The sequence below is a fragment of the Harpegnathos saltator genome, unplaced genomic scaffold, assembly GCF_003227715.2.
Source record: "Harpegnathos saltator strain DR-91 unplaced genomic scaffold, Hsal_v8.6 scaffold16, whole genome shotgun sequence".
Taxonomy (NCBI): domain Eukaryota; kingdom Metazoa; phylum Arthropoda; class Insecta; order Hymenoptera; family Formicidae; genus Harpegnathos; species Harpegnathos saltator.
Window position 1 is genome coordinate 1,100,375 of NW_020229939.1, and position 11,522 is coordinate 1,111,896.

The following is an 11,522-nucleotide window of genomic DNA, read 5'->3' on the forward strand; positions in this document are numbered from 1 at the left end:
TCCACGCGCTCCTCTTCGTCGCTGGGATTCGTCGCATCGCATCGATTCTCGCTTCGTTCTCGCGCGTAGTCACGTAAGACGAAGGATAATCGCCGAGCATTACGCGCGCGCGCGCGCGCGCGCGCGACCGAACGGAAGAAAGGCCGAGAACGTAACGGAAGTTACGCACGCGGCTATTTTCTGGATCAGGCGGAAACGATGCCGCTCGGTCGGTATGGTGTTGCCATCTCGCGGGCGGTACACGGGACGACTAAGTGCAGACGAGTGCACGTTGCATCGATACGGGAGGGATTCGCTTCTCACGCGCACCTACCGCACGCGGTGCGTCATCGCGAACAGCTGACCGGAGCAGCTCTGAAAGATGGCGGGTGTGTGTCGGATCAATCGTACCGCCTTGTGCGTCAAACAAACTGCCTAGGAACACAGTTTCCTGCGTAAATGTGTAAATAATTATCGTGTCACTCGTCATGGCGTTCCTGGAGGTCGGTGTTGTTTCTCGCGTCCTGCCACCCGCTCGCCCTGTGGCCCGACATTAACGTGCTCCTGTTCTTTCAGTGGAGGCGCTTCAATTTTTTCGATCTGAAGAAGGAGGTTGACGAGGGAAAAATCGCCGAGACATTCGGAGTAAGACGATTCCTTCAGACAGCCCGATAATTAGCTCGCTCGTTTGCGCTCCCGTCCGATGGGAGGCGAAGTTGCTTCTTCTAATCGCGTTATCGATGTACGTCTTTCACGCAGGACGCGCAAGTCACAGCGGCCACCAGCGGCAATGGCAACTTGGTGTTTGGCGATAACACAGGCAACGTACATCTGGTGAACAGGGCTTACGAGGTGACGACTTTCCGAGCCTATGAACTCACACTGGTCTTGGCGCAGCAAGTTCAACATTCCACCTTCCTGTTCACCATTGGTGTAAGAGTGTCGCTATGACACTTTTCTCACACAATATCTCTTTTTCTTTCAATCGGACATTGAATGCAGATTTAATCAGTTCTGTCTTGGTATAATACAACAGGAAGATGAGCCTGGCTGCAATCCTACCATAAAGGTTTGGAATTTGGCTAAGCCTGACAAACATGGCAATCCAACATGTGTTCGAATAAGCAGAGCCATACCTAGTTACAGAGCTGTCCCAGCGACAGCTCTATGTGTCCACACTAGTCTGACATTGATGACTGTTGGCTTTGGAGATGGCTCTATTATGCTGTACAGGTAAAGAGAATGTGCTTCATTCATACGCTTCGTCGCCATATTTTTATTTCATCTTAAATAAAATTATTGCAACTTGACAGACTCGATATATCGGCAATTTATAAGTTCGTCTGCATATTGATATATCCTTGTTTTACTCTTTCGTTTCATATTACAATTAGATGAAACAATTTTAATATCTTTACATACTTCAACTTCTTTGCTTTCTAGAGGTGACTTGACGCGTGAGAGGAAAAATAAGATAAGAGTCCTGAAGGATACTAATTTGTCGATTACCGGTCTCGCGATAAAATCGACCGGCAAGCAGACGCATCTATTTGTCGCCACGCAGAACTGTGTGTTTTTATACAATGTTACTGTTAAGGATAAAGAACTCAAATCCACCTTGGACACCATGGGCTGCTCGCGCAAATGTAGCGTACTCGCTGAATCGATACAGGACAGCCATTTTATGATTGGACGCAATGACGTACGTGACAAGTCGCTCACGTACTCTCTTCTACTCTCTCGTATGAATCCATTTGGAAATGTGAAATTTTCAGGCCATCTATTGTTACACACCAGACGGCAGAGGTCCGTGCTACGCCGTGGAGGGTCAAAAGGTAATGCTGGAATGGTTCAGAACGTACCTAGTGATAGTGGCGAAAGAAGCAATGAACGTTCCAAGGACGACGACTATATCCGGCAAAGCAAAGTAAAAAAATGCACACTTCTCTCTGATGGTTCCTCTATCACGTGTTATGTCGTAACGTGCGTTGAATGCTTCTAGCACGATAGAGCCGATCCCACCTGGCGTAGACAAACACGTCATCACTGTACTCGACATACAAAACAAATTCATCGTGTTTTCCGCGCCAATGTTGTCTGTCCAGGCGGTCCTGTCCGAGTGGGGTGGATTTTTCATACTCAGCGGAGACAACAAGTTGTATCATTTAGACGAGAAGGACTTGCAGTCTAAATTAGCGTTACTTTTCAAAAAAAATTTGTACGATGTTTCTATCAGGTATAACGCGGGATAACGAGTTAGTAGTGGTTCTATTGGGATAATTTTGCGAGAACTCTTGATAATAAAAGAACACGTATATCGTTGCAGAATAGCTAAAAGTCAGCAATACGACGCTGAAGGCCTCATAGACATCTTCCGTCAGTACGGCGATCATTTGTACTCCAAGGGTGACCACAACGCCGCGATAGAGCAGTACATAAAGACTATAGGCAAATTAGAACCATCCTACGTAATAAGGAAATTCTTGGATTCCCAGCATATCGACAACTTAACGACATATTTGCAAGCTTTACATAAAAATGGACAAGCCACTGGGGATCACACTACCTTACTGTTGAATTGTTACACTAAACTCAATCATACCGACAAACTGAAAGAATTTATCATGGTAAGTCGCATGAGCAAATTGCGAACGTTTGCTGATAGCAACAGCGATAATTACGTGTTACATGATGTATGTATTTGTCGCGTGTTTTATCGTTGTTATTTAGACAAAAGATCGCGAGGTCGATTTTGACGTAGAAATAGCGATAAAAGTTTGCCGGCAAGCATCGCCAGAGGATGCTCTATTGCTCGCGCAGAAACATGGCAAGCACGAGTGGTATCTTCGGATTCAGATCGAGGACAAACGGGAGTATCGAAAGGCTCTCGAGTACATGGCGACGTTAGAATTCGAAGAGGTACCGTGACACTTCATGTGTATGCTTGCGTACCTCTTTCTTCCTTTCTGAAAAATAAACATGCATTTACTTCACCTAACGTCTAAACAATTTTCCAGGCAGAAGTTAATATGAAGAAGTACGGGAACGTCTTAATTGAGAATGTGCCAAACGAGTCTACTCTATTTCTGAAAGCTTTATGCACGAATTATAAGCCTTCCAACAAACCACTCGTAGATCAGGTACGCGTGCGTGCATGCGTTATATCTACATTTTGTTGTGTTCTTTTTTGTTGAATTTAACTATCGTTTACGAGAAAAAGATAAAACTGATACATTTCTTCTCTGCAGGAAGCTCTAGATGGTTATATAGAGCAGCGCGTCGATAGAGCCAATCCTGAGGATTTCATCCACCTATTCCTTAACAATTCCGAACGACTCGTCGAGTTTTTAGAGCATTTAGTTAAGTCGGATACAAGGTTAGTGTATTAGCGTGAAAAGGCGCAAACACTATCGGAACACTATTTCTAATGACATCAGTATTCTTATTTTTATCACATTTTTTCCCAGATGGAGTACACTTGTCTACAATACATTGGTAGAGCACTATTTGCACGTTTGGTCGGCTTTAGATAACGATGTAGCTAAAGTACAATACGAGCAGAAAATCGTGCGGCTTCTGCAGAATACGGAAGCTCGTTACGATAAGCACCAAATATTAATACTCTGTCATCAGCATAATTTTAGGAAAGGATTGCTATTCCTCTATGAGGAGAGCAAACTGTAAGCCACCGTATTATGTCACGAAAGCTCGTATTGAATATAAATCTCATTGTACATATCCGATTTGCTTTCTTCAGATATCAAGAGATATTGAGATTTCATCTGCGGGAAGGAGACAGCGAGCAAATTTTAGCCACGTGTAAAAGCTTCGGTCATCAGGATCCTAATTTGTGGGTCCAGGCCTTGTGGAGTATCGCCAAGAACAAGGACGCGCCGACGAAGCTTCTTGCGGACATATTAGCTTATATCGGTAAATATTCGTGGGATATACTAATCGCGCTCGGAAAAATGCATCGGGACTATCGTTGCAGCTCAGGAAAGACTATTATCTCCCCTGATGGTCATTGATGCGATCTCCACGTCATTGACCTGCACACTGGGAGACGTTAGAACATATTTGTACAGCGTACTACGAGCGGAACACGAGCAAACTCAGGCTGACGTGGAGTTGACGGAGAAGTACAGAGCCGATACTCTGAAGCTGCGCGAACGTATAGAAGCGATAAAGAACAGCACGATAATCTTTCAAGGTTCGCGATGCAGCGCATGCCATCATCAACTAGAATTACCGTCTGTGCACTTTATGTGTCAGCATTCGTACCATCAGCAGTAAGTTTCGCATTCCTCTCTGTGCGCCACTTTTGTCAAATTGCGTTGTCATTTTGTCCATTGATATCTCATACGTGTCAGTTCTCAACTGTCAGTTCCCAACTGTCTTTGACTGAATATGTTGTCTCTTTTCTTCCGACAGTTGCTTCCAAAGCTTCTCAGAAAACGAGAACGAGTGCCCGGCATGTCTGCCGAATAACAACAAATCGCTGGATATTATAAGAGCGCAGGAACAATCGAAAGACTTGCACGACTCTTTCCACAGTCTTCTCGATCAAGCGGAGGACCCGTTTTCCTTGGTAGCCGATTATTTTGGTAGAGGCGTCTTCAAGAAGATAATGGTAATCACCGATACGGACAAATCGTTGCCTACTCCGACCAAATTGGAGGAGCCTAAGCTGAACTACGGGCCGGGCGCAGAAGCGAGGCTCAGGTTGAGCGAAGGAAAGAGCTCTATATCAGGTAGGATGTATGATGTTTTATCTTTCAAAGCGATACACGTATTGACCGATCGGCGCGCGACCTTGTTCCGATATAGGTAAAACGGATACACGACGAGCCGCATATGAAGTCCACATGACGGAGGAGCGTTTACGAAGTTTCCCGAAACCAGACGCGTATTCTTCGTCGTTGGAGGCCAATATCTCGGGCACGGGTAGCGGTCTGTCGACACCGCGGGTTAACTCCGCGAAAGCCTCGCCGGTGCCGATCAGAGAAGCTCGTATTCTCAATAGCAACACGCCAATGTCGTCGCCGAGCGAGAAACTTTTTATCCCGCCAAAGAACTCCATCGTGCCATCGAATCCCTTCGAGACGGACGATTACGACGAGTCTAAAAATCCCTTCGCCAAGGATATTGACGACGACGCGACTAATCCTTTCAAAGACGATACTGATAACGACAACGGCAAGGGTGGCAACGGTGATGACGAAGACCATTACAACAGAAATTTGAACCCGTTCAGCAGATAAACAATACTTTTACGTGCTGCAAGGATACAACGCAAGCCAGAACCGACATTTATGTACACTGATGAATATTTCACGATACGTAAGGAGAAGAAAACAAAGAAGAGACCGTATAAGTACATAAGAGGGGCAAGTGTTACACAATGAACCTAATATACTACGTGTAAGCTTGTATAGTCCATATTTCAATTTTGTATGCCGCAAACTTGTTAGATTTATCAGCATTATGTTGCTACTACACCATGCTAAACATTAGTTGGCAAAGCTGGATTAAAAAACTAATACACTGCTGTGTGTTGGTTTATAGATACATATGGCTTAATGTCCATCTAGAATGGTACAACGACAAGTGTCCAACATACTGTCGTTTCTTCGGTAAGAAGTGCAGTGTTTAAAATCGATGCCAGCTAAAACACGGTAAAATAAATCACACAGAGACTCGAAAAATTGCTGAATGAAACTTCAGTAATGTAGGAATACATTAATGCACCTTTATTGTGATGGTTTGTGATGTGAGAGGAAGGGAGGAGACAAGACCAATCGCAAATTGGCTGCTACGAAATTTCTTATTTCGTCGCGTCGCACTGTGTATCACGTTCCGCATCAAAAGCGCTTTCGTTCCGTCACAATCGTAATGTAATCTCTAAGGATAAAGTGAATTAAAGCAAAGTGGAACCAAGATTAATATAATCATGCCTTTGTATGCTGTATCTACTTGGATAGAAAACAGCATATATACAGATATTGATATATACACACACAGACTATAAGATTGTACAATTATACTAGCAATAAGGAAATAAAAGGTTACGAATCTATACTTACTAATTCTTCAATCTTTTATTGTCTAGTTATACAGCTAAATTGTTTGTTAAACAAGACTCTTAAGACTATTCAGGATGCTTATTTCCTGTTAGCAAGTATAAGTGAAAACTCTGTGCTACTGAAGAATAAAAAATTTTGTTTAATCCACCTTGTATATAAGGTGCTGCGGAATAATTTTTACAGAGCTCGTGGAAATATAGACTGAATTAAAATAATATAATGGATAAAAAACTGAATAAAAATATAAAAATCCCATAGCGTTTCTCGATATTCGTAACAGTTTTTAATTAGAGAAATTTAACGAGTAAGCGCGCGCCGAGACAAATGGAGAAGCTTCGCAGCCGCTCGGGCCACAAGCGCGGCCTAATGGAACCAGCAACCAATGATGGCCTGCGGGTGGGTATAGATGCGACGAGATATAACACGAATAGTGGCGCGTGTCGTTCCTTTCGCCGGGCACCGGCAATAGTTGCTAGCTGTATTATCTTGAACGTAGCTGTAGCAGTCGCTATTATCATCGTTCTTCAATTACCTCCGGGTCCCCTGGGGCTCCCTTGGTCAATACAAAAATTTACCCAGGGTTGACAGTCTTTTATATTACCTCGTCGGTGATTTGGTGCATTCTTAGTAGACCCCTTATTTTTGCGGAATAAATAAAAGGTCTAAGGCCCAGTTGCACCAACATTATTCTGGTTTTAAGTGAGACTTAAATATACCTCTGTCTTTATTTACTTAGTAAGAAAGATAAAGATAGACTTATGTTTAAGTATCACTTAAAACCAAAATAATGTTGGTGCAACTGGGCCTAAGAGATTATTAGACCCGTTATTTCTGCATGCGACGTTGCGGCAAGAAATCAGAATATTTTTCTAATCAATTAATTGGATCTTTATGTCTCTTTTTTAATGTTTCCCGGTTCTTTACAGCTTTATGGCTTCTTCAAGCGCTGATGGCGCTATTAAATTGTCATGGTCTATTCAACGCTGCTCATTTTCGTCGTGGTGGTAGCGCTGAGTGAGCTGACGTCATGGTTGAGTTCCGAAATTGAAATCAATAAGCGATGTGCAATGTTGTGTGTACATCACGGACGATGGGAAATGGCGATTATGACAAAACAGCGCGTTAGATCTTATTGTGTTTGATTCCGCGGGATCGACGAAACGAATATTCGTTAGTGAAATGGCTCGCAACACCAAGAAGAAACTCGCGATATTTGCGGGTACATCCAAGTGTCTCATTTACGTAAGTTATCTCGACTCTTGCTGTAGCGGACTATGTTCGCTTTTTTCTCTGAGATCTCTGTCTCTTATGTTTTGAAACATTACCTGTAGAGATTAGGATTTATTCTCAATCGTTATGAGATCTGCACGAATAGTATTTATGTTATAATTTTATGCTTTTTTTAATTTGTTATTTATGCACGAATTTCATAAAGCTTATAAATGTTGTAAATTATATTTTAGGCAGAAGCAAAGTACTGTGCCTCTGAAATACCTGGGGAAATAAAATATTATGAGTAAGATATATTTTTTTCAACATTTACACACTAATCATTTTATTTTATTGTTTATTTTATATAACATCTTATTACATATATATATATATATATGTATATATGTATGTATGTATATATGTATGTATGTATATATATATTCTTGTATTATATTAATGCAACACTTGCAGATGTTCAAGGACAGAATATTGTTGCGCACTTGGTTGTTGCATATCACCAGGACTCCATTTTCATCATTTATGGTACTACTGGTAAATAAGATTATTAATAATTATCCATTTGTTTTATATATTAAATTAAATAATTAATGAGTTAATAATTTTGGTTGCTATTTTGATAATTTTCTTTAATTAATATATTATACAATATATTAATGAGATATTTTTGTGATTAATTTTTTAGGATTCTGGTTATAATCATGTTCCTGGTCTGTTCTGGTGGTGGTTGGTGGTACCGGTACTGGTTGCAAGGCAGATACAGAGCAGCTGCTTCTGCTATTCCAACTCGATCTTCCAACACTAGATCCCAAAATTCTCTTCGCAATACGCCCTGTCAGGCGCAGCAAGCTCGTATTACATACAACTCTGCGAGAAATACTGTCCTGTTACATCGCATGTGGAAAGGCTCGTACTCAGTTAATGTTCATTGTGCTTTTTCACAGTGTCGCACATTTACTTTATAAGTAAGAACGAAACTTTGACGATAATTTATTTATATATACATATTTTCTCGTGTCTCAATAGGTCCTCAAAGGAATGCAGCAGCGCCGGCGTATAACGGCAACGCGACCACGTCGACGCACTACCAGAACATGAATGTTGTACTGAACGATGCCAACTGTCCTTATTATCAACTATACGGTCCTCCGCCTAGCTATGACACGGTGATAGCTCAAACACGCGGCAAGATTTCTAATCCGGCATCGCCGGAGTCCTCGACCGCGCGGATGGGTCTACAAACAGCGAATGTGATACCGAATCCAAGTGTACCGCAGTGCTTTTTCTACACTTGTAATTCCTCGCCGAGATTGGTGGACGGTAATTCGAATCAATGTCAAAGTGATAACGCGAACTCGACACGGCAACTCGACAATCACGAGAACGTGCCGTTCGCGCATTTCTCGCAATACTGCGTCGTGAACGGCGCGATTAGCCAGAACGTGTGCGTGCCCTTGGAGTATCCAGACGCATCGGCTGCTTCCGGTGGCGGCAACTTACCGTTCGGTCACAACTATCAGAGCAATCTTAATCAGTTGCCAGGTTATCCAACGGACAGATTGTCCGACACCTCGGACGCGGAGAACGCGACGGCTCACGGCTACGCGGTGCAGGACACAGAGGGATACAACGCGATGCCTAATGCCGACGCGGCGACCGGCGGTGGCGCTGTTTCATGGCGCGCCGCCGACGACCAAGCGGCGCTGAAGATCCACGCCAAGGTCGTCGCGCAGGGCGAGGAGAATCGTCGCGACCAGGTGTGCCGGCCAAAGTGCATGACCGCTGCGGAGACGCACAACCCGTCGCCCAAGTCGAAGGCGAGTGGCAGCGACGAGAACGAGACGAGGCGCATGTCGCCCGTGATCGCCGCGGTTGGCCACGAGAGGAACTTCGCTAGAGAACGCACAGACTACGGCGGCTCACTGCGATTGCCGCGTAAGCACGCCGGCGCCGTCGTTCACCAGGGTGTCGCACCTTATCAAGGCGGCGACAGTTTCCACAGAATACTGTCCAAAGACTCGTCGAGTCCCGCGGCAGTCGCTGCTCTGAATTCCACGGCGGCTCCCGGCGCCGCGGAGCGGCAACTCCAGGACGCCGGCGCCAGCTCTTCTCAATCAAATCCATCCAATAATGTGATACTAGAAACGTTTATTTTTGACAACGCCCCGCCCACGTGCGTCAACATCGAGGAGGCGAGCGATCCTCGTGCAATGAACCGCAGTACAAACTTTGATCTTGAAAGTAAATACAAATTAGACAGATCGAAGTCGCTAGACTGAATACGCCACCGTCGCAAGCTCTTGTCGCTGTGAGATCGACGCGATGTTTATTATTATTCTTGTACATGTCTCCGTCTTATCCGCGCGCAACTCTTACAAAACGTTCGTCGCTTGTTCACCAGGTCGGAACTGCCCTCCGACGGCTGTCGCGATTCCCCGGCTATCGCGCTCGGGAGATGCGACAATTTCACTCTCTCATGCCGAGGTGACGCGACGTCAGCTTCCTTGAACGTCGGCTCGGGCGGCTAGTGGCTCTCGCGTTAATCGATTCGTTGACACCCTCCTCTCGCGTTACCTCGTTATCACGCGCCGATTTAATTATCTTGTCTGACAGTCGGTCTCGCGTTACACAAACATATGGCTATGTAACCTTCGACATTATCGACGCGCGAGGGAAATTAGCGGACTTCAACGATAGATGTTAGACTTGGAAATCGCACTTCCGCAGTATTTTTTGCAAGTAATACCGCAACTCCAAAGCTATACTATTTTGAGGGAGAGAAAGAGAGATGACCTACTGAACTACTAAATATTGTCTGTAGATGTAATAGAGAGAAGAAAAGAGAGAGAGAGAGAGAGAGGAAAGGTGGGCGAGGGGGAAGGAAAAGAGAGAGAGAGAGAGAGAGAGAGAGAGAACGAGCGAGAGAGGTGATACAATTCTATTTACCTACGAAGTATTTGAATTCCGATATCTCTGCGACTGTGCATACTGCCATACACGGAAAGATCTTTTTGAACGTTGTATCTCGGACATACACACACTGATCTCTGAGTTTGATCTCTGCACTATACCTAAGTAACGTAACTGATAAGATCTCGGAACGATAAGACGAAAAAAAAAGAAGCATATCTCGCACAGAAACTCGTCTTTCCAGCGGCCCATTTTCGACCCACTTACGGATAAAAGGAACAAAAAAAAATATATCGGTCATTGTGTTTCATTATGAACTCTACATTTCTAACGGTGTTTTGAACTGGCCAATAATTATCGCACGTTTTTTAATCCTCGAATAAAAGCGCACTTAATGAATCAAGTCTCCATTGATATAAAAAAGAGAGAGAGAGAGAGAAGGGGAGGGAGGGAGGGTGGGAGAGATTCGCGTTTTAAATATTATTCGTATAAATTTCGATGTGTATTTTCTAACGATAATATTGAGATATCGAGCTCGGCGAAACGCCGGGACGATCTTACCTTCGAGCAGTATTTCCGTCAAAGTCCTCTGGATATATTTAAGCCTCTATTATATATATGTGCACATAAATATTATCTCGACACTAAGAAGCGCGTAGGTTTCATTACTACACGCTGCACACGTATTTGATGTTAAGATATAGTTGTCCAAAGGAACTCTAGTTTATTTACGATCCGAGTAAAAACGGGACTGCACCGTTTGTAATGAACAAGAGAGCGAACGAGAGAGAGAGAGAGAGAGAGAGAGAGAGAGAGAGAGAGAGAGAGAGAGAGAGAAAGAGAGAGAGAGAAACAAAATGTGGCCGGCACTGCGTTATTAAAAATTGAGAATGGGGAACGCATTATACGCCGGCGAAAGTACGTTCGCACGAATATCAGAGGAGCGAGAACGCGAGGAACCGCATACGTACGCAGGCGGGAGTGCGACTCTCGTTACTTGATCCAGTTTAATTGCATCCTCATAAGAGGCGCGACATGTTAATTTCCTCGCGTAAGCACGCGGGCGACGTCCTCGGTATATATTTTCACTTCCATTTTTCTCTGTACATATTCTCACGCGGAACTATATATATATATATATATATATATATATATATATATGTATATACACGGAGAAAAATATCAGAAATGTCCGATTGTTAATTTTGTTATTCGATTAAATACACCGGATATTTGATCGGATAACGAAATTAACAATCGGATATTTCGGATATTTTTCTCAGTGTACATACATATATATATATATATATAAATATATAC

The 11,522-nt window shown here is 43.6% G+C and overlaps 2 protein-coding genes across 2 annotated transcripts; both read left to right on the forward strand.

The window, feature by feature from the left end:
* Positions 1-267: 267 nt before the first annotated feature.
* Vps11 (vacuolar protein sorting 11) lies at positions 268-6,057 on the forward strand. Its single transcript, XM_011141384.3, has 16 exons — positions 268-482; positions 556-624; positions 739-912; positions 1,016-1,212; positions 1,423-1,681; positions 1,755-1,906; positions 1,982-2,215; positions 2,306-2,606; positions 2,710-2,898; positions 2,997-3,119; positions 3,228-3,355; positions 3,447-3,659; positions 3,737-3,909; positions 3,971-4,268; positions 4,411-4,730; positions 4,807-6,057. Exons 1-16 carry the CDS (start codon positions 468-470, stop codon positions 5,238-5,240), a joined length of 3,279 nt encoding a protein of 1,092 aa, XP_011139686.1. The 5' UTR covers positions 268-467; the 3' UTR covers positions 5,241-6,057.
* A 1,021-nt stretch (positions 6,058-7,078) lies between these two features.
* LOC105183325 (uncharacterized) lies at positions 7,079-10,999 on the forward strand. The gene is made up of 5 exons (XM_011141365.3): positions 7,079-7,304; positions 7,526-7,578; positions 7,746-7,826; positions 7,978-8,198; positions 8,319-10,999. The coding sequence occupies exons 1-5, from the start codon at positions 7,242-7,244 to the stop codon at positions 9,569-9,571; spliced, it is 1,671 nt and encodes a 556-aa protein (XP_011139667.1). The 5' UTR covers positions 7,079-7,241; the 3' UTR covers positions 9,572-10,999.
* Positions 11,000-11,522: the final 523 nt, after the last annotated feature.

Coding starts and splice junctions, on each gene's coding strand:
- LOC105183325 (XM_011141365.3), top strand. CDS start 7,242: ATGGCTCGCAACACCAAGAAGAAACTCGCGATATTTGCGGGTACATCC. Junction 7,305..7,525: donor CATCCAAGTGTCTCATTTAC/GTAAGTTATCTC, acceptor ATTATATTTTAG/GCAGAAGCAAAGTACTGTGC. Junction 7,579..7,745: donor GGGGAAATAAAATATTATGA/GTAAGATATATT, acceptor CAACACTTGCAG/ATGTTCAAGGACAGAATATT.
- Vps11 (XM_011141384.3), top strand. Junction 625..738: donor AAATCGCCGAGACATTCGGA/GTAAGACGATTC, acceptor TCTTTCACGCAG/GACGCGCAAGTCACAGCGGC. Junction 3,910..3,970: donor GGACATATTAGCTTATATCG/GTAAATATTCGT, acceptor CTATCGTTGCAG/CTCAGGAAAGACTATTATCT.